The sequence below is a fragment of the Hylobates moloch genome, unplaced genomic scaffold (genome assembly GCF_009828535.3).
Source record: "Hylobates moloch isolate HMO894 unplaced genomic scaffold, HMol_V3 SCAFFOLD_3, whole genome shotgun sequence".
NCBI lineage: Eukaryota > Metazoa > Chordata > Mammalia > Primates > Hylobatidae > Hylobates > Hylobates moloch.
In genome coordinates this window covers 33,867,407-33,893,417 of record NW_026652278.1, presented here as the reverse complement: position 1 = coordinate 33,893,417, position 26,011 = coordinate 33,867,407, and the positions used below count along the sequence as shown (strand labels likewise).

Here is a 26,011-nt window from a genome sequence, read left to right as displayed (position 1 = left end):
GCTAACTCGTAACTGGGTTCTTCCTCAAACACTGGCCTTTGTTGGTCTCCATTTCTGGTTGGGTTTTTTTTTTTTTTTTTTTGAGACCAAGTCTCAGTCTGTCACCCAGGCTGGAGTGCAGTGGCACGATGTCGGCTCACTGCAACCTCCACCTCCTGGGTTCAAGCAATTCTCTGCCTCAGCCTCCCAAGTAGCTGGGATTACAGGCACGTGCCACCATGCCCAGCTAATTTTTGTATTTTTAGTAGAGACAGGGTTTCGCCATCTTGACCAGGCTGGTCTTGAACTCCTGACCTCGTGATCCACGTGCCTCAGCCTCCCAAAGTGCTGGAATTACAGGCGTGAGCCACCGTGCCTGGCCTCCATCTCTGTTTTTTGTTTGTTTGTTTGTTTGAGATGGAGCCTCACTCTGTCTCCCAGGCTGGAGTGCAGTGTCCCGATCTCAGCTCACTGCAGCCTCTGCCTCCTGGGTTCAAGCGATTCTCCTGCCTCAGCCTCCCGAGTAGCTGGGATTACAGACTCGTGCCACCACGCCCAGCTACTTTTTGTGTTTTTAGCAGAGATGGGGTTTCACCATGTTGGCCAGGTTGGTCACTCCCGATCTCAGGTGATCCGCCCACTTCAGCTTCCCAAAGGGCTGGGATTACAAGCATGAGCCACCACCCCCAGCTTCCATCTCTCTTTGGATAGAATCTTGCTTCCTAAGATGTCATCTATACAGGGGTCCTCAACCCCCTGGGCCTCAGACTGGTACTGTTCTATGGCCTGTTGGGAACTGGGCTACACAGGAGAAGGTGAGCGGTGAGTGAGAATTATCACCTGAGCTCCACCTCCTGTCAGATCAGCAGCAGCATTAGATTCTCATAGGACCACGAACCCTATTATGAACTGCACATGCCAGGGATCTAGGTTGCATCTACTGCCTGATGATCTGAGGTGGAACAGTTTCATCCCGAAACCATCTCCCACTACCACCCCATCCATGGAAAAATTGTCTTCCACAAAACCGGTCCCTGGTGCCAAAAAGGTTGGGGACTGCTGATCTATACCATTCCCTTGTCAGTGTTAGCCCTTTGTTGGTCCTAGTAAACTCAATTGGGTTTGATTAAAACCCTCTTGTAGAAGCAACACACACATTTATCATCTAATTTTCAGGATCATGGCTGGAAAACCATACTGCAACGAAAGGGGGTGGGGCTTTTAATGGTGAAGAGGATATTGAGTCCTGAGAGTGGAATAACTACAAGCACGTGAATAAATATCAGATCCTCAGTCATCCTGATGCAGTTATCCCCATTTAAGCTCCATTTGTTTCTTCCCCTCACCAGCCACCCCGTCCTTCAACCCTGCGTTTCTGGAGGTGCAGCTGTAACATGATCTGATCCTTTTTCATCTAGGGCACCACTGCCTATGTCCCACAGCAGTCCTGGATTCAGAATGGCACCATAAAGGACAACATCCTTTTCGGAGCAGAGTTTAATGAAAAGAGGTACCAGCAAGTACTGGAGGCCTGTGCTCTCCTCCCAGACTTGGAGATGCTGCCTGGAGGAGATTTGGCTGAGATTGGAGAGAAGGTACTTAGGATAACAAAGGATCTTCAAGGGTGAAGGCATATTGAAGAGAAAAAGTGAGGACGGTGGTGAAGAAATACATGGGGGTAATCTTGTTGATCAATTTAGGTAGTCGTATTTGGAATAAACACCAGAAATCATGTGTTTGTACTATGTGGCCACAATATTCCATGTAAATAACTCAGAATTTTAAACTTTCTGCTTGGAAGGAGATACAGGAATTATGTAATTTAAATCAAAGATGATGAGGCAAAGGCCATGAGAAGTTAATAGTGACTGGCCCAAGGTTGATCTCACAGGTGGTGGGGCAGAAGTGGGACCAGAGCCTAGATGTCCTGATTCTACTTCTGTATCAGCGAGGCCAGAGGAAGATTCTACTAATCTGCTTTGAACACTTAGATGTTTATTGTGACTTATCTTCTGATTTCATTAAAGGCCTTTCCTAAAAATAGACTTTTAGGGCTGGGCGCAGTGGCCCACGACTGTAATCCTAGCACTTTGGGAGGCCGAGGCGGGTGGATCACCTGAGGTCAGGAGTTCAAGACCAGCTGACCAACAAAGTGAAACCCCATCTCTACTAAAAATACAAAAATTAGCCGGGCGTGGTAGCAGGCACCTATAGTCCCAGCTATTCAGGAGGCTGAGACAGGAGAATTGCTTGAACCAGGGAGATTGTGCCACTGCACTCCAGCCTAGGAGATGGAGCAAGACTCCATCTCAAAAAAAAAAAAAAAAAAAAAAAATTTTAATGACTGTATAGTATTTATTATATAGATTTAGCATAATTTATTTTGAAACCTCTAAATAAAGACCCTGCATATTTAGGATGTTTTCATCCTCCCTCCTCATTACTAGAAATAAATGTAGCAATCTTGAGGAACAAAAATCTTGAGATGTTAGAAGATTAATGAAGATACAGCTCTAGGTAATTTTGTTCATTAATTAGCATACACTTATTGAGCACCTACTATGTGCCAAACAGTGTTTTAAGTTCTGGAGTTAAATCCATGAACAAAATAGAAAAAACCTCTGCTCCGGCCGGGCGCAGTGGCTCACGCCTGTAATCCCAGCACTTTCGGAGGCCGAGGCAGGTGGATCACGAGGTCAGCAGATCGAGACCATCCTGGCTAGCACGGTGAAACCCCGTCTCTACTAAAAATACAAAAAATTAGCTGGGCACGGTGGCGGGCGCCTGTAGTCCCAGCTACTCGGGAGGCTGAGGCAGGAGAATGGCATGAACCTGGGAGGCGGAGCTTGCAGTGAGCGGAGATGGTGCCACTGCACTCCAGCCTGGGCAACAGAGCAAGACTCCGTCTCAAAAAAAAAAAAAAAAAAGAAAAAACCTCTGCTCTACATTCTCACAGGGTGACAAGCAACAAAACTATTAAATAAGTAAATTATCTGATAAAAAGTGGTAAGTTGGCCATATCTTTAATTATTAGGGCTAAAGTTATTCATTTGAATCAGTTCTTTATTTGTATAAAGGAACTTGTAAGATTTTTAACCCCTTGACACCTTATTGAGAAAAATTTCTTCCTTTTACCCCTCCCTATTAGATTCTGTGAAGGTGGGTCTAGAGAGTAGTGCTTAATATAAATTATTTTCTTCTTCAGGGTATAAATCTCAGTGGGGGTCAGAAGCAGCGGATCAGCCTGGCCAGAGCTACCTACCAAAATTTAGACATCTATCTTCTAGATGACCCCCTGTCTGCGGTGGATGCTCATGTAGGAAAACATATTTTTAATAAGGTCTTGGGCCCCAATGGCCTGTTGAAAGGCAAGGTGAGAAATCATTGAACATGATGAAGATATAAAGGTGGGTTGGGAGGGAGAGGGGAGGACACGTCTGGCAAGTAAGACCGGGAAGATGGTGGACATATGGTAATCAACACAACTTCGTACTATTTTTATAGACTCGACTCTTGGTTACACATAGCATGCACTTTCTTCCTCAAGTGGATGAGATTGTAGTTCTGGGGAATGGCACAATTGTAGAGAAAGGATCCTACAGTGCTCTCCTGGCCAAAAAAGGAGAGTTTGCTAAGAATCTGAAGACATTTCTAAGACATACAGGCCCTGAAGAGGAAGCCACAGGTATGTAAGAAGGATTGGGACAAGATAGAACTTGGGCCATGGGGGGAATGGTAAACCAGTATCTACTTCCTGAAATGTTCAGTATCAGAACTAGATTTGGAAGCGAACTACCCAGAGATTCAAACTCTGCTTTCTGGGTTCGGAGTCTCTTTAGGGAAACATAGAAGTTGAAACTCTATGCCTGGGCAAAGTGGTGGCTTATCCTGCTCATCTGATGTCTGACATGCAATCAAAGGACACTCTTTAGAAGGGTACAACTGAAAGTCTGAGTGAGTAACCCTTGTGGAAGAAACACCAGTGGCACAACGGTCCCTCTTTTAGGGATGCCATGTTCCTATTGACTTTAGTCACACATGTCACCCCATCTACCCCAAATCCATTAAAACCACTTCCTCGACAGCTTCATGGGCTGGCACTATTAGTGTACTGCTAAATTCTTGGTAAATCCTAACAAAGGGATTTTGATTAATATACCAAAACCACTGGGTGTTTGAACCAGAAAAAAATTATGGCAGTTGCATAGTCTCAGAGTATACCATAGCAACAGCCTCTAATATCACCACCATTGGGTTCACCAGTTAGCCCCAGTCAGCAGTGGCGCTCTGTTTACTGTGACCCTTCCCAAGGACCTGCCAACAGCAGTCCTGTGCATCGGTCTGGTTATCACCCTCAGGTGGTTGTCACCAGCAGGAGTTCAGGTCCGAGAAAGCCAGGGCAGAAGGCTGTAGAGGCATTCCAGAAATCAGTCAGATGAGGGAGTAGCTGCACAGCCTACAAGTGACAGCATGTTCTGACCATGAGGTGAGGACAAATGATGGTTTAAAACCACCCTGGGAGGGCCAGGCACAGTGGCCCACGCCTGTAATCCCAGCACTTTGGGTGGCTGAGGCGGGTGGATCACCTGAGGTCAGGAGTTCGAGACCAGCCTGACCAACATGGAGAAACCCCATCTCTACTAAAAATACGAAATTAGCTGGGCATGGTGGCACATGCCTGTAATCCCAGCTACTTGGGAGGCTGAGGCAGGAGAATTGCTTGAACCCGGGAGGCACAGGTTGCGGTGAGCTGAGATCGTGCCATTGCACTCCAGCCTGGGCAACAAGAGTGAAACTCCATCACACACACACACACACACACACACACACACACACAAAAACACAACAACAACAAGAAAACCACCCTGAGAAGCCCAAGAATTTGAAAGAAAAATCTAAGCCAGGGCTGGATGTGGTGGTTCACACCTGTAATCCCAGCCCTTTGGAGGCCAAGGCAGAAGGATCACTCAAGCCCAGGAGTTTGAGACCACCCTGGGCTATATAGTGAAACCCCATCTCTGCTCAAAAAAGACAGAAGAAAAATCTAAATCAGGAAGTCTGTAAGCTTTGGAAGGAGAAGGCGGGAACAAAGAACAGTATGGCGTAGGTGACAGGAATTGGGAGCCAGGTCAGGAGAGTGGGGCAGGAGTATCAGGGACCAGCAGAAAGGGGCGACTGAAAGCTTTGCATCAGCCTTTATGTGCTCCAGGTAGTAGCGTGGAGAAAGCAAAAAGCACCTGCCTGGAATGGAGAGTGAGGTTGCCAAGGAAAGAACAGTGTCTAATGCTAGAGTTCCCTGAGTTATTGCTCAGTCACCCACATCACCATGGTTACCGTAAGAAAATTGGGCAGTTTTCCCATGCTAATGGTAAACATTTTTTTCTGATTAGCCTGGATCTGAGTTTCTGGATTCTGTTATAAACCCCTTCTCCTTTGAAGAATCCTGTCTTTAATGTACAAAGAACAGTTTGCAAAACATCCCCGTAAGCCCTTTTTCTGGTGAACACTGAAAGAACATTTCTGAGCAGTTTTGTAAGCCCCAGAGCCTAGGATGCTGCTGTGTTGGCCCTAGGATCTGGGACTTGGTGGAATGAAGAGAAGGGCAGGAGGGCAAGGTGAGCTGCACTGAGATTGGTTCTGTGTATGAGTTTCCTAATTAGCTGCCTTAACAACACATCACAAACTGAATGGCCACACATTTCTGGAGGCTAGAAGGGTGTCAGCAGGTGTCAGCAGGATTAGTTCTTTCTTAAGGTGTTAGGCAATAATCTGTTCAAGGCCTCTCACCTAGTTTCCAGTGATTTGGCGATGTTTGTTGTTGCTGTTTGTTGTGGTTGTTCTTCCTATTTGTTTGTTTCATTTCCTGAACTAATTCTGTTAAGTCTGTATTCTTTGTCATTGTCATGTGTGACCACTGAAGTCTGTTTGGTTGGCTTAGAGGTCAGCTAGTGATTAGACAGACACTTCCTTAAATGCTTGGAAACAATAAGAGTCTCAGCCTTTGCTGAGAGGCTGTGTGTGTGTGTTGTGGGTGGTGAGGAGCATGTCTTCAGCACTCCAGCAATTTACATCTCTGCCTTGGCCTTCACTTCCTGCTTATACAGAGCCACATGGTCAGCCGGAAGTGAAAGATTAGAGCCCTCTTCCATCTTTCCTGGACATGTGCACAGCTCTGCATGTGTACATGGTATTCTAGATTGCTGGGAATAAATATATCAGAGAGATCAAAGCCCCTGTGAGCATCTTATTCCCCAGCTTTTCCTTTTAAGTTTTTGGTCAGCTTCTTATTTGCCCCAAGTGTTATCACCACCTCAGGCAGCTGCCATGTTGTTAAATAATTGCTGCTGGTTTTTTGAGCTAGCTCAGTGTTAGGTCAAATAGGCCCTATAAATGGGGGTTTTCAGAGAATTCCAGATAGGTGAGATAATGTCAGTTCTCCAGGGATGGGGCTTTTGGGAGCATTCTGAACCCACTCTGCCCCCTCCACTGGCTGCTAGGCTGCTGGTTTTCATGGCTACTATGATTGTATGGCTGTTAGTTTTCTAGGCTATAGCAGCCAAGGAGAGGGGGGACAGAAATAGGGTAAGTTAAACTGCCACAAAACTTATTGTTCTTACTAAGTTTCAGCTCTTCAAAAACACAAATGCTTCTGGGATTGTTGCAAGCCTTTGGTTAATTTCAGACCTCTGAAAAAGTTGACTTTGACCATTTTTTTGGTCATTATTCTCATTGCTTTTATGGAGGAGTAGATATCTGGGGGTTCCTATTCTACCATCCCCACTGATGCCCACACTGTGTCTTATATTTTATTTTATTTTCATGGTATGTCTTTTAAGTGATTTAAATTAATATAAGTTTGTTAAATTATTTGAATTTCAAGATGAGCATTTTTTTTTTTCTTTTTTGAGAGAGTCTCACTCTGTTGCCCAGGCTGGAGTACATTGGCACAATCATGGCTCACCTTCAACCTCCTGTGTTCAAGTGATCCTCCCACCTCAGCCACCCAAGTAGCTGGGACCACAGGAGTGCACCACCACACCCTGCTAATTTTTAAATTTTTGTAGGCATAGAGTTTGCCTATGTTGCCCAAGGTGGTCTCAAACTCCTGGGCTGAAGTGATCCTCCCACCTTGACCTCCCAAAGGTCTGGGATTACAGGTGTGAGCCACCACGCCCGGCCAAGATGAGCATTTTCAATTTACAATCACTTCTTTAGTTAATTCTGAGAATGTGACTCTTCTATTTGTCTACCATAATCCTTAAAAGCTCTTTCCTCCTCCAAAGGAACCTGGGCATTTCTAGGAATTTTCTTCTCCATTTTGACCATTTTCTCTTCCAGTGGAATATTAATTCATCTCTTCTTTATCCTGATATTTCTTAATAACAAGATGTACTAATAACTATTTATGGAGTACTTATGGAGTAAAGTGTTCTATCCTGTACGTACATCTGGGATCCCTTGCTGAAACCAGCAAGATCAGAGGAGGCTTCTCTCTCCTTGTTCATAGGACTGACAGGGATCTATACAGCTCTTTCCCTAACCTCTAGTGTGTCTCCCTAGTCCATGATGGCAGTGAAGAAGAAGACGATGACTATGGGCTTATATCCAGTGTGGAAGAGATCCCCGAAGATGCAGCCTCCATAACCATGAGAAGAGAGAACAGCTTTCGTCGAACGCTTAGCCGCAGGTTGGCCATCTGTTCAGCTGGCAGCCCTCGTCAGCTCCATATTTCCACTTGATCTTTTTCTTTTTCTTCCTGGGCTTTTCCTGTGAGGGTTAACACCATGGACACTCCAAGCTCTTCCTTTGTTTCTTTGTTGCGGGGATGGGGAAAGATCCGGGTCGTGTCAGTTTCCCCTGGTCATCTGCCCTGAAATGCGCTTTGATGCCAGCTGAGTGACTGTGACATCTGCTTGCAAGAAGACCCTTGGGAATTGCCTGCATGCTCAGGGAAGCTTCCCTCTCTCAGTTCTAGGTCCAATGGCAGGCATCTGAAGTCCCTGAAAAACTCCTTGAAAACTCGGAATGTGAATAGCCTGAAGGAAGACGAAGAACTAGTGAAAGGACAAAAACTAATTAAGAAGGAATTCATAGAAACTGGAAAGGTGAACACCACATAAAAAAGTAGTATTTGAGGTGTTGTAAGGTTTAGAACTCAAAATTTTTAACGTTCAGTGAAAATTGAACACACACTTACAGAAGCAATATGTCCTCTGTCCTTTGCAAATCTTCAGACTCATTATTAACCTGTTAGCAGAGGCTGTGGGCTTTCTGCCAAGTCATATTTCCATAAAGAATGCTATGTTTCCTGTGAATGTCCTCATCCTACACTTCATGAGTGTTTGACTCCATTCTGATGTGTGGAGGAACAGGAAAACTCAGACCTAAAGCACATAATTCAAATTAATGAAATTTAACCACAAATTTCAAGGTCGGTAGTAGAACCCCATCATCTGTTCCACTCTGATTTTTTGTTTGTGTGTTTATTTTAGAGACAGGGTCTCACTATGTTGCCCAGGCTGGACTAAAACCTCAGGGCTCAAGAGATCCTTCCACGCCAGCCTTCTGAGTAGCTGGGACTACAAGGGCATGCTACCATGTCTGGCTTGTTCCAATCTGTTTTCATATCTTCTGCTCTTAAATGCCTTTGGCTTTGATGATTATTTACCCTGCATTGTATTTCAGCATTGTTCTATTATCCTTCCTGGCACAGTGCAGAAATGGTGACCACAGACTACCAAATTTTGCTACCTGCTACCCATGCTCCCAGGGGACTCCACTTCTCCTTGTGTTTGGCATTCTAGGTGATTCTTTATCAAAAGCCATTAGGGAGTTCTACTAATATTGAGGTGGGGACTTTGCAGGTGAAGTTCTCCATCTACCTGGAGTACCTACAAGCAATAGGATTGTTTTCGATATTCTTCATCATCCTTGCGTTTGTGATGAATTCTGTGGCTTTTGTTGGATCCAACCTCTGGCTCAGTGCTTGGACCAGTGACTCTAAAATCTTCAATAGCACCGACTATCCAGCATCTCAGAGGGACATGAGAGTTGGAGTCTATGGAGCTCTGGGATTAGCCCAAGGTATGTCTGATGGCTATGACATCTTACAGAATCTGTCTGGACCCTGTACTTTTCCTGGACTCAGGAATGCATTTGCCATTATGTCCTGGGCACAAGTCTTCAGGGATTCCTGTGCATGGTGCTGACAAAACTGCTTCCATCTCTAGGTCTATTTGTGTTCATAGCACATTTCTGGAGTGCCTTTGGTTTCGTCCATGCATCAAATATCTTGCACAAGCAACTGCTGAACAATATCCTTCGAGCACCCATGAGATTTTTTGACACAACACCCACAGGCCGGATTGTGAACAGGTTTGCCGGCGTAAGTATCTCAAGAACTGCCACGTGGTATGTTTATATACTGAGGATCTTTCTGACAGGGAGGAATTATTGTGTCCCCCTAGACAATACTGTTCAGTTCCAGTTCTTTTGTCACTCAACATGCAAGTGTTTCTTGAGTACCTGCTGTGAGCTCCCAAGAATCCTGGAGATTGAGGGATGAACATCTCTGACCCTTCAAGTAGCTCAGCATCTAGTGAAGAAGACAACCAAGGAAGTGAAGGATTATAGTAGAATATAGTAAAACCAGTAAGAGCAGTGTGTAGAAAGGTGGTCTGGGAGTACAAAGGAAAAAAAGGCACTAGCCCAGCCTGAGTGATAAAGGTGGGAAATGTCAGAAAAGGTGAAACTTAAGTCATAGAAGCAAGTCAGGGAGATGGCAAGGGTGGGGGGCAGGGATGGCAGTAGGGCAGGGATGGCAGTAGAGCAGGGTGAGAAGGATTATTCTGCAGAGGAAGGAACATAAATAAAAGCACTGTCACTGCCTGGGACAGGAAATACAAGAGATAGTAGGTTAACCCTTTGCTTGGCCTCTGCCTCCATTCCTGAAACTTCTATCTTGAATGCTTTAAGAATGAGTAAATTTGGTCTGGACTATGGAATAGAGCCATCAGTGATTTTAAGAAGTTCTCAAATATTGTTTCCATCTACCACAGATCCTGGAACCCTTGGCATTCATTCACTCATTCATTCAACAACCTTTATTGAGCACTTTCTATGAGCCAACTACTGTACTAGGCACTGGGGCACTCAATGAATGTGAAGATCATAGATGTCTCTCTTCCATGGGCCAGACCCAACTCATTGATTTTTTAGTGTATCTGAGATGGGAATTCAGGAACAGAGGCAGAGATCAGGCAATTCTGAATGATAAGTAACTATCACCAGCACAGTTTTTAGCCCTCTGCTTATGGAGTAGCTCTGGACTCTTGTTTGTTGGTCCTGGGGAAGACATAGAAAGTATAGCTCACAATCCACAGCCAGGTTCTGGGGACACAGTAACTGCTTCAAAAGTGGGCCGTTAACTGGTCCCCCTGTGTCATCTTCCTCTGGAGCAGAAACAGTGGGCATGATGTCACTAGAGACAACTTCAATGGCCTTTCTGCTCTTTACTAGAACCTAAAAGAACACTCAATTTTGGGTGAGAAATTTCTCATAGTAATTTTGCAAAAATCACAGTTTCTCCCATGTTGTAATATATATAATCTTCTGGGAAAGAGAACACAGAGGTTTTCTGTAAGTTACTTAGGCAACAGTCATAGTTTGAAGACTGCTTTTGCATGAAAAAGGAAACTGTCATTAATTATATAGTATGTTTCGTTGGGGAGGTGGCTCAGACCTATTAAGGGGAGTTTGATCAAGGGGCCTCTGGGATCAATGGCTGAGTTAAGAGGAGATGGAGTGGAGGAAGGAAAGATGGAGACTGTGCCAGGTAAGGATCAAAAGTAATCTGCATAGAACTGATAATTGGCAGGGATTTCTTTTATCTGCCAACTGTGGGTATAGTTATTTGCATTCTGATAGGACTTTGGGAAAGGTAGGTTAGACTCAGGAGTCATCCATGATTTAGAGCTTTCCTGGAAGACCATTATCCCTGATCCAGTTTGAGAAATTCCAGAGATAACTTAAACTCACTTTGGTACTCACATATTACCAATCATAGAATCAATATAATCCTCAGAAATTTAGGCAAGGGCAACCCAAAATATAAACCAAGCTTCTTGAGTGTTCTCCAAACCATCCATCCATTCATTCATTTTCTCATTTGTTCATTTATTTCACATGACACGAAGGCAACATGGCATTAAGACACATCTGTTCCCACTGGGTTCCTTGGTTAGAACACTGTCCAGGCAGGCTCACGTTCAACCCCAGCTCCCTTCCCCTTGGTCCTCTATGCTTGGCAGAGGAAGCAACTTCTTGAGTATTTTTAGTAGAGACGGGATTTCGCCATGTTTTTCAGGCCGGTCTTGAACTCCCAATCTCAGGTGATCCACCCGCCTTGGCCTTGCAAAGTGCTGGGATTACAGGTGTGACCACCGCGCCAGGCCTAAATGAAGAAATTATGGAAATGAAATTGGTTATTGGGGCGAGCAATGCAGCCTGTTGCAAATGAACACAATGAAATGATTACATGAAGGAGTACTGGGAACACACAGAATCCAACAGATTCGTTGCTAGAACTAGGAAGATGTAAACTATCTTAGGAAGACCTCAGTGATGGTATATCTCTCCTAATCGTTTTCCTAGGATATTTCCACAGTGGATGACACCCTGCCTCAGTCCTTGCGCAGCTGGATTACATGCTTCCTGGGGATAATCAGCACCCTTGTCATGATCTGCATGGCCACTCCTGTCTTCACCGTCATTGTCATTCCTCTTGGCATTATTTATGTATCTGTTCAGGTAGGTTTGGAAATGGCTAAGTCATCCTTCCTTCCTCTCTATCTATAAAAGCCCAGCCTCTTTCCTGAGAATCTTCTCTCTGATTCATTGCTAGTCACTCATTCCTCCCCTCAGCATCTTTGCCATTTAGTTATACGTTGACATACCCAGGAGCCCACAGGCCACTCTCTGAAGCTGAAGTGAGAGCATCAATGGGTGCACCATTCATGGCAAATGTCACCCTAACTGCTGCCCACCCTTCACTCCCTGGAAGCTTAGATGGGACAGATTTACGTTTGGATCCAAGACTACTTTGAGATTGGCTCTGGACACAGTCTTGCAGCTCCATAAGAACCCCCATGACGATTAGTTCGGTTCCAGAAGAGCCATGCTATGGTGCTTCCTTGGTTGACTTTGGACAGGCATACCTGCTCGGAGATGTCTCTCAGCAGCCGCTGGGTCTATCTTTTTACTTCGGCAAAGTTCTAGTTTCACTGGGGTGTCTGTGGGTAGTTTAGGCTCAATTCCAGTGTATTCTTCGAGGGAATGTGCAGCTTGAAAGCGAAACAGGGAAACTGAAACGAGTGGAAGGAACCCTATTCCCACAATAAAATGGATGAGGGAAGGGGAGGCTGTGGAGGAACTCTGGTTCCACCAGCTGCTTTTGTGGTGAATTGTTTGCCTGGGGAAACAATTCTGAAGACACTGTGGTCAGGGGCTCGTGGCCCTTGTGGCCTGTGATTGGCGGCTCGCCCCTGTGTCCGTGTACAGTTCCTCAGGCACATTGCCACCATAGCGGCCTTTTAACTATTAATAACAAACCAACAAACAAGAAGCAGGGTTATTGGAGGGAACACCTGTACGTCCATGAATAACATTTTACATCCCGACTCTCCAACGCCCCACTCTTCCCAGGTTTCAACAAATCCTCACAGAATCTAGTAGCAGCACGGACCCATTCCACTCCCCCTTGCCCTCAGGCCACAGGGTTCTTCCTGAACTGGATTCTACCCTATTCCAGTTCTTACCCCCTCAGCACTCTGCATACCTCCAGAATTCTCTGTACCTTCACACACCACCGAGGCACAGTTTTGGTCACTTAACTGAACAGATTCTTCCATTTTTACCCAAACCTAGGCATGCCTTTTTCTGGCCATTTCCTGCCCATCCCCACTTTACACACCCCACGGGCCCCGCTGCCTTTACAAAATCCTTTTGGGGACCTTTTCTCTAATGAGTACAGAAACTGTCACATGGACGATAGCCGTAGATCTGGGGGATATGGGTTAGTCTGACGAAACTCCTCAGGAGGTTTGGAGACTCAAAGCTCTGAGGCTGTGGTGTGGTCTCCTCACGTTCACCCCACTCTGTTCCCCACCAACCCCAGTCTTCTCATTGGTCTCCTCCTCGGAGCCTCTCTCATCATTCTGCTCCCAGACATGGCACTGCAGGCTCTTGTCTTGTTCAGAAGTAAGCTGTGGTCATCAAGGGGAAGAATGGTGGGTTGTGGCCAGAAAGGGGGAAGATGGTGGATGCCTCATGACTGCGGGACTGGCTGATTCTCTACTTTTTGTGTCCAGATGTTTTATGTGGCTACCTCCCGCCAGCTGAGGCGTCTGGACTCTGTCACCAGGTCCCCAATCTACACTCACTTCAGTGAGACCGTATCAGGTTTGCCGGTTATCCGTGCCTTTGAGCACCAGCAGCGATTTCTGAAACACAATGAGGTGAGGATTGACACCAACCAGAAATGTGTCTTTTCCTGGATCACCTCCAACAGGTGAGGCTTCCCCTGGGTATTTACCCATGTGTGTGCTTTGGGGTGCTATATGTTTGACATTAGCTGTGGGAGGGCAGGCATGGCTAGTGGTGTGAAATTCACTGTGGCCACACACACTGTCATGCTATGTAAGTGGAGAGAAGAAAGCATGAGCTTTGGAGTCAGAGACTGGGTCCCCATGCCAGCTCTGCCGTTTACCAAGCTGGGTGAATTGCCTTGACTTCTCTAAGGAAAATCTCCATTTCTTTGTTTTTGTAATGGCCAGAGCACACCCTATTTCACAGGGTTCCACCTGTCTCATGGTGGAAGTCAAATGACATTTGTGAGCATTTTGTAACCCAGTACCAAACAAGTGCTGGGTGAACTGAACATCCTCTGTTTACTTTTCTGAAAATGGATGTGAGATTCTCCATAGTCATGACACTCTTTCTGGGTAGTGAAAGCAGTGGAGGTTGGAGAGAGGAGAGTTGGGAATTTTTAGGTAAGACCATTGATGACAGAAAGGGAAGCTTCCATCCTGTGAACAGAGTGAGCATTATTCTCCAGTGTCTTAAGCCCTGGCAAGCAGTATGTCCTGGAAAGAGGAAGATCTTTTTTAGGGAGAAAAATTCTTGAGCGGCTTCCAAAGTGTCTTGAGGCGCTAAAGATGCTCAGTATTATTTGGAATGTGGACAGGTCAGGAGTTTGATTGTAAAGATATTTCATTTCTTAGAGACTTTCCAAGAAGGAAAAGGCATATAAGTAAATCTTATTAGACCTTCACTGTAAAGGATATATCATATTTATTCATACACATGCTGGAATTATTGGTGCAGACATTTAAATACATTTTCTTTGGGAAAGTCCTTTTTTTTTTTTTTTTTTGATGGAGTTTCCCTCTTGTTGCCCAGGCTGGAGTGCAATGGTGCAATCTCAGCTCACCACAACATCTGCCTCCTGGGTTCAAGCAATTCTCCTGCCTCAGCCTCTCAAGTAGCTGGGATTACAGGCATGCACCACCATGCCCAGCTAAATTTTTTTATTTTTAGTAGAGACGAGGTTTCTCCATGTTGGTCAGGCTGGTCTTGAACTCCTGACCTCAGGTGATCTGCCCGCCTTGGCCTTCCAGAGTGCTGGGATTACAGGCATGAGCCACCACGCCCAGCCTGGGAAAGTCCATTTTTATAAACTGTGTCTATACACATGTACTCTTCAGTTCTCTATGAAACCCCAGTATATCTCTCTGTGGCCAACTCGCACCTAACTTCCTTTCACCCTCAGCTTCTTCTTCCCCTTTTACAAATACTGAAATCAAACAGGGCACGTTGACCCTTCCTATGGTGCTTACTTTTTAATCTTACACATGGATTCACTATGGCATTGCTTCCCCAGCCTGATCAAAAGAAGTCATTTGGAGTGTTCATTTAAAATGCAGATTTTTGGCCAGGAGCAATGGCTCATGCCTGTAATTCCAGCACTTTGGGAGACTGAGACAAGCAGAGCACGAGAGCCCAGGAGTTCAAGACCAGCTTGGGCAACATGATGAAATCCTGGCTCTACAAAAAATACCAAAAAAATTAGCTGGGTGTAGTGGTGTGCACCCATATTTCCAGCTACTTGGGAGGGTGAGGTGGGAGGATGGCTTGAGCCCAGGAGGTTGAGGCTGCAGTGAGCCATGATCACGCTACTGCACACTAGCCTTGGTGACAGAGCAAGACCTTGTCTCATAAAACAAAAACAAAAACAAAATGCAGATTCTTGAATCCCATCCCAGGCCCCCTGAAATCAGAATCTTAAAGGAAAGGGTCCAGGAATTTTCCACATGAATTTGTAACATTGTATATTAACAGTTGCCCTAGGTGATTCTTATGATTTGGCAAGTTTGGTAGACGTTGCACTGTAGGATTCCCTTAGTTCAGCAAAGACCTCTAGGATCTTTAAAATGCAATTTATTTTCTTAAAAAGTACATCAATAGGCTTTTAGGAATACATGGTGTTTCTAAGTCAAATTGAGGCATTGCCTAAGAGTGCGGCCCGATCAAGTCAAACACTCTGAGAATGTTCTGTGAATGCCAAGGTTGCTGGTTAAGATGAGGACATGATCAGTGACACCCACTCTCTGGTTCTGTTGCCCCACAGGTGGCTTGCAATTCGCCTGGAGCTGGTTGGGAACCTGATTGTCTTCTTTTCAGCCTTGATGATGGTTATTTACAGAGATACCCTAAGTGGGGACACTGTTGGCTTTGTTCTGTCCAATGCACTCAATGTGAGTTTGAAGGTTGGGAGTTTGGTTTCATTAGTGCACTTATTCTTAGATTAAGCCTGATGTATACTGTGGAGTCTGTGCTCTTGATTCCTTCTTAAATCCAGAGGGACTAAAGGAGACTGAGGTTCAAACCCTGGCTCCATCTTTTACCCATGAACACATTCCTTACTCTTCCTAAGTAGACATGAATGCCATCTAGAAAACTGGACATAAATATTGACCTTAAGGCTTAAGAAGGCAATTTCATATATTTCAATCTAATTATTCCCTGTCTGCCTCTTTGCTTGGTTCCAGTGAGAGAATAAATAACTTTCTTCTCTAGAATGTAGCAGTAATCAGAAAGGCTTTTTGAACAAATAATTCCTCCTGTGTTTATTTTTCTTAGATCGTAGAATAATTGGAGGTAATTCTAATAAAGAACATAGAGTCTGATAAAACTATAGAATATGTCTCACTGCAGCATCCCCAGCATGACTAGAGGATACATGGCAGGCATGATTCTTTTCTAGCACCTAAGACAGTGGCTGGCACTACCGTAATTATTCAATCAATATTTGTTATAAATGAGTCATTTGACCATCTTTTTGAACTAATTTTTTTAGTTCAAAGAGATTTGCATAGTTATATGTGGGCTTTATATAATAGTGCTGTTTTCATTAAAAGTTAATAAGGCCGGTGGAGCACAGTGGCTCACACCTGTAATCCCAGCACTTTGGGAGGCCGAGGCAGGTGGATCACCTGAGGTCAGGAGTTTGAGACCAGCCTGGCCAACATGGTGAAACCCCGTCTCTACTAAAAATACAAAAAATTAGCCAGGCGTGGTGGCGAGTGCCTGTAATCCTAGCTACTGGGGAGGCTGAGGCAGGAGAATCACGTGAACCCAGGAGGCAGAGGCTGTAGTGAGCCAAGATTGCACCATTGCACTCCAGCCTGGGCAACAGAGCAGGATTCCATCTCAAAAAAACAAACAAACAAACAAACAAAAAAAGGAGTTAATAAGGCCCAATGTGTTCCTGCCAGGGCACCTAAAAGGACTTTGTTATTCACTAGAGTCACTTAGTTCCTCGTGTCACTGCCCTTTCATCCCCCTATTTCTAGGCTTTTTAGCCCAGGACAGACAAGGCAAATAGTCAGGAAACCATTAGATTGAACCAAAACAAAATGACTCAAATACCAGCAATTACATATGTTTCAGTCTACACGAAGTGGATACTCTGAGTCCCCATGATTCTGTCCTCTGCTCTCTATGGCTCCCTTTCTACAACCACCATTTGCTCAACAAGAACACTCTGTGCATATATGCAAACTCCTGGGTCTTTTCCTGAGAGAAGTTTGCATCTGAGTCATCTACAGATTCCCTGGCCTAGATCATGCCTTTCCCTGATCCACAAAGAACACTAGGCATACAGGCAGAAGGCCTCAGCTCTGCTCCCACTCCACCCATTGCCAGACTCTCCAATTCCAGCTTTAGTCCCAAACCACTAGACACTCACGTTGCCCTTCGCATGAGCACCTAATTGTTCTGCAGCCATTCAATGCACTGCTCTTAATTCCTTCCCCAAGGAGGCAAGGATTGTCTTTCTTACACTTTTCCTTACTCCCTTGTAGAGCCCAGCACAGTGCTGGGTTCAAAGTTGGCACTGGATCGTCCTCGTGGTTTGAGTGGTTGAGTTGGTTTCTGTGCCTATGATGATTTTCAGTCTTCTGGTTTTTCTGTAGATCACACAAACCCTGAACTGGCTGGTGAGGATGACATCAGAAATAGAGACCAACATTGTGGCTGTTGAGCGAATAACTGAGTACACAAAAGTGGAAAATGAGGTAAGGAGGAACTGGAAAAATCCAGGAACAAGGCAAAAACAACATGCAACTCCTTCGAGAGTGCATCTTTATAATTTCTCCATATTTCACATGGGCCCATAATGGGTCCCTAAAGTTTCCTTTCCTCTAACTCAAAGGACCTAATTTCTTCAAATTTAGAATAGGAAATGGTTTAGGGGATGTCAGGTCTTGGAACATACCGAGGAGATCTACAGCACAAGCTCGTGGTATATTTTTCTTTAACTGAATAAGGTAGGAACTTTCCAAAAGTGCAAGTCTAGTTCAGTCTATTAAATTCAGAGGCCATTAGGTAGCTGGGACACTGCTACCCTTCTCCTGTTCTATGACATGAGTCCTGGGCAGACTGTTTGGCTGAGTTGCCACCTTATAAAACTTACTTCTCATCTTGTCTCCTTGCCAGGCACCCTGGGTGACTGATAAGAGGCCTCCGCCAGATTGGCCCAGCAAAGGCACGATCCAGTTTAACAACTACCAAGTGCGGTACCGACCTGAGCTGGATCTGGTCCTCAAAGGGATCACTTGTGACATCGGTAGCATGGAGAAGGTAGCTGGAGTGAAGGAAGGCCTGGATGGGAGGCCTTGTGATCAAACAACAATTGGACAGAGTGGAGAACAGCTGGGCCCTAAGCCTTCATCATTTGGATGGAGGGAGAGGGTCAGGGCACTTCCTCTGCCCTGGGGAGGTGTGGGGACACAGTATCAGAGGGAAGGATAGCAGCCAGGGATCACACAGACTTACTGCAGCTGTCGGGGCCTTCTGCTCAGCTCCTCCCTGCCTCCTAGCCAGCTGACCAGGGCCCCTTTCCTATAAGGTTCACAGTACGCAGAGAGGAAGTCAGGAAGGAAACAAGGGGGCGGCCAGACCTGGTGAAGGAACTGTTGAGAATAGCAGTGTGGAGGGTTGTCCCTGAAGGAAGAAGGGCCCAGTTCTCCTCCCAGTCTTCAAAGTCAGGCACCCTCCTTAGGTGCCGTTGTTCTCCGAGGACTTGGGGTCTGAAGAACAAGGACGCTGAGGTCCAGATCAAAGTCTGGCTCTCAGCTGGTGGCGGACCTAATCTTTCCCTTCTTCACTTCTAAACAAGCATTTTTCTTTTTTCTTTATTTTTCTTTATTTATTTATTTATTTTGAGATGGAGTCTCACTCTGTCACCCAGGCTGGAGTGCGGTGGCACAATCTTGGCTCACTGCAACCTCTGCTTCCCGGGTTCAAGTGATTTTTCTGACTCAGACTCCCAAGTAGCTGGGACTACAGGTGCACACCACCATGTCTGGCTAATTTTTTTTTCTTATTTTTAGTAGAGACGGGGGTTTGCCATATTGACCAGGCTGGTCTTGAACTCCTGGCCTCAGGTGATCTGCCTGCCTTGGCCTCCTAAAGTGCTGGGATTACAGGCATGAGCCACCACGCTTGGCCTAAACAAGGATTTTGTTTTTATCTATAATTTCCAATAATAATTATAACAACAGCTGCCAAGAGAGTCCATTTCAAACAGTGACTATAGTTCTCAGCAAACAATTATTTTTGACATCTTTTTCTGACATCTGGGTACTTTTTTCCTCACCAAAACCAAAATCAGTTTAATATCTTAGAGACGGAGTAGCCAGTCACTGCCTCTTACCGCCTGTGACTGTGAATGCCCAGGCTAAATAACTTTTCCCCAAGAATTATTTGTGGAACTAATGTGTAAGGGAACTATATTCACAGATTGGTGTGGTGGGCAGGACAGGAGCTGGAAAGTCATCCCTCACAAACTGCCTCTTCAGAATCTTAGAGGCTGCCGGTGGTCAGATCATCATTGATGGAGTAGATATTGCTTCCATTGGGCTCCACGACCTCCGAGAGAAGCTGACCATCATCCCCCAGGTGAGCTCTAGAACTTACTCGGGCACATGCCGTGGGGAGCAACTTGTTTTACAGGAAACATATGCAGCTTCTTCTTGATATCTATTCAGTCAGCACTGTCAATTCCACGGTCTGCTCGGGATACCTGAGCTAGTTCCCTAGGATGGACATGTCGTTTCCAGAACTTAAGTTTTGAAATGTTTGGTAACATTGGCTGCCTGTATCTGACCACTAGGTGGCAGCAACACAACAGAAGTCAAGTACAGCAGATGATTATGTAGCGTTGCTGTAGCCTATCACGGTTTGCAAGACTTGCAATCAGCATTAGCAGTTTTGCCGCTGAAGCTTGAAGCCATTAAGGTTTATACTCCCCATTTGCTATGGTTAAAAGATAGAGGAGGGAATTTGCTGCAGGTTTCTGCCAGCAAGCGGAACGCTTCGTGCATCAGCAAGAAAGATTTCCCCTCGGCCTCCTCTCTGGATCCTGCCAGTAAGGCTTGCCGCGGGGCCTCTCCGTTCCCCGCAGCGGCGCCTCAGGAGAACCTTTCCTCCTCCGCCCACTGCAGCCCAGTTCCTCTGGGGGTAGTTTTGGTCTGTCTGGTGTTTGCTCAGTTCGATAGTCTTTTCTCCAGCCTCTCCAAAAGCGTGACACCTTCTTCTCATGCAGCTGTACTACTCTTTCCTCTACCCTCCTCTGATCCCTCTACCTTGAAACCACGAGTTTGGGTTTGGGAGGCCGAGGCAGGTGAATTACTGGAGCCCAGGAGTTTAAGATCAGCCTAGGCAACATGGCAAGAACCCAACTCTATAAAAAATTTTAAAAATCAGCCAGTCATGGTGGTGCGTGTCTCTGGTCCCAGCTACTCGGGAGGCTGAGGTGGGAGGATCACTTGAGCTAAGGACGTCAAGGCTGCAGTGAGCTGTGTTCGTGCCACTGCACTGCAGTCTGGGCAACAGAGTGAAACTCGGTCTCAAAAACAAAAAATAAACCGAGGACTTCTCCTAACCGTGTGCCTAGCCCCTGGCTGGTAGCCACTCCGAGCCTTAGGAGGGAAAACCTTGCGGAAGCTCAACCACAAACCAGCTTCCTGCCTCAGGAATCCACCTCAGGCCAGTCCTATCCACCATCTCCCAGTCCTGAGGAACTCCGAGGTCCTTTTCTGGCATGATGCCCAACAGCCCCCTTGTCCTTTCACTTGCAGGACCCCATCCTGTTCTCTGGAAGCCTGAGGATGAATCTCGACCCTTTCAACAACTACTCAGATGAGGAGATTTGGAAGGCCCTGGAGCTGGCTCACCTCAAGTCTTTCGTGGCCAGCCTGCAACTTGGGTTATCCCACGAAGTGACAGAGGCCGGTGGCAACCTGAGGTAATGTTCCATAGCCTGCTGCCCCTGCAGGCAGTGAGAGGATGTGAGGGGGCCACTCCTCGAGTTTCTCGTGTTAGGTGATGCCTGGCATAGAATTTTCATCCAGGTCTGATTCCTAAAGTGTAAAATGAACCTGTTGTAAAGTTCACAAGATAAAATAGATGTGAAAGTGCTTCAAAACTCTCGAAAACTGGTCGAGCACTGTGGCTCACGCCTGTAATCCCAGCACACTGGGAGGCTGAGGCAGGTAGATCACCTGAGGTCAGGAGTTCATGACCAGCCTGGTCAACGTGGTGAAACCCTGTCTCTACTAAAAATACAAAAAGTAGCCGAGCATGGTTGTGGGCACCTATAGTCCCAAGCTACTCAGGAGGCTGAGGCAGGAGAATCGCTTAAACCCAGGAGGTGGAGGTTGCAGTGAGCCGAGATTGCACCACTGCACTCCAGCCTGGGTGACAGAGCAAGACTCCATCTAAAAAATAAATAAATAAATAACAACTCTTGAAAACCTTTGTTATTGGCCGGGCGCAGTTGGCTCACGCCTGTAATCCCAGCACTTTGGGAGGCTGAGGCCAGTGAATCACGAGGTCAGGAGTTCAAGACCAGCCTGGCCAAGATGGTGAAACCCCGTCTCTACTAAAAATACAAAAAATTAACGGTGTGGTGGCAGGCGCCTGTAATCTCAGCTACTCAGGAGGCTGAGGCAGAGAATTGCTTGAATCCGGGAGGCAGAGGTTGTAGTGAGCCGAGATCGCACCAATGCCCTCCAGCCTGGGAGACAGAGCGAGACTCCATCTCGAAAAAAAAAAAGAAAAGAAAAAAAAACCTTTGTAATTAAATGTACTCCTCATATGACATTACACAGTGTGAGCTTACACATCCCACAGAAAGCAGAGGCTCCCAGCTGTGCACAATCAGGATGAAAATAGTCTGGCTGCCTGGTCCAATCCTAGAGTCTGATTTAATTGTATGAGGCTAGACTGGACATGGGGAGTTTTAAAGGATCCCCACGAGGCTGTTAAGGGCACCCCAGTTTAAGAACCACTGATCTAAAGAGCATGTGGATGACAGGGAACATGACATCTGTAAAATCCTTGGGCACTGTTGAAACACCTAAAATCAACAAAAGACTCTCTTGGCTTTCACAGTTATTTTTACCTTTCCAAAACATTTTTATATAGTTGACAGATCACTTCTGGCCTTCACTGTATGTTTGCCTGTCCATTAATAAGTTGACCTGGTATTTTTCCTGTAATATTTTTGTTTTTCCTTCCACACACTGAAGTTCCGCCCTCAGCCAAAGCCCACTGCTCATGGACAGGTCTTGCTCCTGCCCCAGGTACCTCAGTGGTGGTAGGCAGGGAATAGACCATTTGCAAGTTGAAGCTCAGGAAGGAAGGGAGGGCTCAGTAACTGATTCATGGACCAGCCGCTCTGGCTTCACCTGGGAGCTTGTTACACACGCAGAATTTCAGGGTGTAAACCTATTCATCAGAATCTGCATTTTAGCAAGATTCCCAGGTGATTTGTGTGCACATTACACTTGAGAAGCACTGCCTAGAGTGTTGTGATTAACCAGGCTGCAAGCTAAAATCACCCAGGAAGCTTTAAAGCTCCCAATGCCTAAACTGTAGCCCAGACCAACTGAATCGGGGACCCAGGTGATTTCAGCGTGTAGCCCCAGGGAACAAGCCCTGGTAGAGAATATCATCAGTTTACTTTTCCTCCACAAGAGATGTAGCAACTAGCCGGACTCAAGTAGGTCTTTAGGCCAGTGTAAAAGATCGTTCAAACATTCAGTCAGCAAAAATGTAATAACACCGGCCGGGCACAGTGGCTCATGCCTGTAATCCCAGCACTTTGGGAGGCCAAGGCAGGTGGATCACCTGAGGTCGGGAGTTCGAGACCAGCCTGACCAACATGGAGACACCCCCATCTCTACTAAACATACAAAATTAGCCGGGCGTGGTGTCGCAGGCCTGTAATCCCAGCAGTAATCCCTCGGGAGGCTGAGGCAGGAATTTCGCTTGAACCCGGGAGGCAGAGGTTGTGGTGAGCTGAGATTGCACTCCAGCCTGGGAGACAAGAGTGAAACTCCATCTCCCCCCCACAAAAAAAAAAACAAATATATATATATATATATAAAATAACACCGACTATGTGCCAGGTACTGAAAATACAGAGGCAAACAGAGACACAACCCTGACTTCCTAGCACTTACAGCATAATGAAGACAGACCTCTGTCAGTAAATGCCAGTACAGTCTGTGCTACAGAAGGGATATGTGGGACGGTATGGTAGGGTGCAATGGGAGGCCTTGACATTTCTGGTTTGTAAAAACAAAAATCATGCCATCTTTCTCCTGTCCAAACTGAGAGATGCTTAAATGGTATTACCAATGCCTTGATTTCAGACCTGAGTTTCAAACCTGGACTGGGGGACTAAAACTTACATTTCTCTGTTGAATGATGGATAAGTTCAGCTTGGAGAGAGCAGGTGAAAGACAAAGTGGTGCCTCAGCAACAGTCTGTTAAAGTCCAAAGTATACATTACACTTTGGGCCAGGCGGGAGTTTGGTACAAGCTAAGTAAATAGTTTTTCAGTGTCTCTGATCTTACATTATAGGGGAAAACTGGAAGTTCATCTTGGGTGACTTCTCATCTCCCGCAGAAATTTTCTTACAGAGAATTACAGAACTTTGGCCACCCCCTGTTTAATATGTTCCCTAATGGCCACAGCAGGAAAGAGCAATTAGCAAATTCCTGAATATTTCCTTCACATCATTTCCCAAAGCTTCTTTATGTAAGTAAGAGGTCCAGCCTTCATTACAGGCTTTTAGCAAATTAAAGCTATTTGCATTTTACAAGCATATTTGAATTCCACATACATTGCATCTCACACCAAGACATCACGTTCATTAGATAGCTTCATCTCTAATCAAGGCAGAAGGCCTTGAACAAATAATTAGCCTTGAGACTAGAATTACACATTAAAATAATAAATGGATTTGCTAAGGCCACAAAGAAATGCCACTGGGGCATTCTAGTGTTGTTCCACCCTATATTAATGGTTTCAGGTCAAATACTGCTAAAGTAAACTTGGTGACATTCATGTTGTTTTGGAAATGTTGGTATCACGGCAACCAAATACAAAGCATGGTTCCTGGGCCATTGTTATCCAAACTTGTTTAAGCATAAAAATGGCCTGGGGTGCTTAGTAAAAAGGCACGTTCCTAGGCTCCTGCCCACTCTGCTTGAGCAAAGCAACGGCCCAGAAATATGACTTTTTAATTAAGTACTTGGGGTGGGTCTTCAATTGGGAAAGTTTGAAAAACGATGCTCACAGCAGCAAGGTACAGCTAGTTGAGGAGGTCCAAACATTCCAGGGGAATTTTGGAGCGGGGGTTTTGAAAGTCTGATCTGGAACGTGAAAATGGTTCCCCTGCCCTGCGTCTTTCCTTGGTCTTTAGGAGCTAACGCATGGTTGTTTCTATTGGCTGCAGCATAGGCCAGAGGCAGCTGCTGTGTCTGGGCAGGGCTCTGCTTCGGAAATCCAAGATCCTGGTCCTGGATGAGGCCACTGCTGCAGTGGATCTAGAGACAGACAACCTCATTCAGACAACCATCCAAAACGAGTTCGCCCACTGCACAGTGATCACCATCGCCCACAGGCTGCACACCATCATGGACAGTGACAAGTGAGTGTAGGGGGACAGGGCTTGACACGGATGGCTTAACCCTTGCTCAACAGTAACAGTGTCAGCCGGGAAACACCTGACGGCAGAAGGTTTAACCACCACCATATTACTGATGAAGAAACTGAGACTTAGAGATGTCAAGTAATCTGGCCAAAATTTTACATCAAGCGAATGAAAACGAACAAGGTTAAGGGAACTATTCATATCTTGAGGGTAAAATAGGAAACTGTGTGTTGTAACAATTAACTGGGTACGGGGAGGTGGAAGCTCAAGCCGTGAGAGGCAGATGTTGACCGTAGACCTTCCTAACTGTCCTGAGCCTCAGCTGCTGCTCTGTAAAACAGCTAGAAGCTTTCTATTCCTTCCAGCTGTGTCGTATTACAATCAAAAGTCAGTAATCTTAGAAAGCTGTTTGGAGATGATAGGCATCCTTCGTAAACCAATCTATCCTTAAACAATGTGCACTTCTTTTAAAAACTCTTGTAAATTGACTCATACTGCCTGTATTCTTCTATTACTTGATTCTTTTGTTCAATATTATTTGCAGAATTCATCCATGTTGATGTGAGTAGCTGTGGTTCATTGATTTTCACTGCTTTGTAGCCTTGTCTGACTATACCACAACTTAGTCCTGGTTGTTCTTATAAATGTCTAGACTTGAGATGCTGCTTTCTAAGACTTTTATTTCTTTCTTCCTTGTTTCAGGGTAATGGTCCTAGACAACGGGAAGATTATAGAGTACGGCAGCCCCGAAGAACTGCTACAAACCCCTGGACCTTTTTACTTTATGGCTAAGGAAGCTGGCATTGAGAACGTGAACAGCACAAAATTCTAGCAGAAGGCCCCACAGGTTAGAAAAGGACTATAAGAATAATTTCTTATTTAATTTTGTTTTTTATAAAATACAGAATACATACAGACGTGTGTATAAAATGTACATTTTAAAAAAGGATAAGTGAACACCCATGAACCTACTACCCAGGTTAAGAAAATAAATATCACCAGGTGCTTGAGAGACTCCTCGATTGTCTACCTCGATCGTGCTTCCTTGCTACCCACCCCTCCCAGGGACAACCACTGTCCTGAATTTCACGATAATTATTCCTTTGCCTTTCATTTCCATTTTATCACCTTTGTATGTATCTTTAAACAACGTATACCCTTTTTTACTTATGTAAATGGACTGACTCATACTGCATACATCTTCTGTGACTTGATTCTTTTGTTCAATATTATATCTGAGATTCATGGTGATGCAAATAGATGCATTATTTTTTTCACTGCTCTGTAGCCTGGCATTGTATGAATACAGCACAATGTATCAGTTTTAATATTGGGGATCGTTAGCATTAGTCTCAGGTTTTTCAAAATTATAAACAGTACTGCTGTGGACATTCTGGTCTACATCTCCTGGCACATATGTAAGAGTTTCTCTAGGGTATAACCTAGGAATGGAGGGTATGCACATG

General features: G+C 45.4%; 1 protein-coding gene across 1 annotated transcript in view; it reads left to right on the top strand.

Annotated features, from left to right (window-relative positions):
* Positions 1-25,542, top strand: part of ABCC2 (ATP binding cassette subfamily C member 2) — a 59,029-nt gene extending 33,487 nt beyond the window's left edge. Inside the window, exons 18-33 of the mRNA XM_032170059.2 lie at positions 1,398-1,574; positions 3,185-3,352; positions 3,484-3,664; positions 7,540-7,666; positions 7,949-8,084; positions 8,844-9,063; positions 9,210-9,364; positions 11,632-11,787; positions 13,347-13,546; positions 15,665-15,791; positions 17,511-17,612; positions 18,034-18,177; positions 19,339-19,497; positions 20,679-20,845; positions 24,348-24,542; positions 25,248-25,542. Of these exons, the coding sequence (XP_032025950.1) occupies positions 1,398-1,574; positions 3,185-3,352; positions 3,484-3,664; positions 7,540-7,666; positions 7,949-8,084; positions 8,844-9,063; positions 9,210-9,364; positions 11,632-11,787; positions 13,347-13,546; positions 15,665-15,791; positions 17,511-17,612; positions 18,034-18,177; positions 19,339-19,497; positions 20,679-20,845; positions 24,348-24,542; positions 25,248-25,377 (2,544 nt within the window). The 3' untranslated portion in view covers positions 25,378-25,542. The remainder of the gene's footprint in view (positions 1-1,397; positions 1,575-3,184; positions 3,353-3,483; positions 3,665-7,539; positions 7,667-7,948; positions 8,085-8,843; positions 9,064-9,209; positions 9,365-11,631; positions 11,788-13,346; positions 13,547-15,664; positions 15,792-17,510; positions 17,613-18,033; positions 18,178-19,338; positions 19,498-20,678; positions 20,846-24,347; positions 24,543-25,247) is intronic.
* The last annotated feature ends 469 nt before the right edge of the window (positions 25,543-26,011 follow it).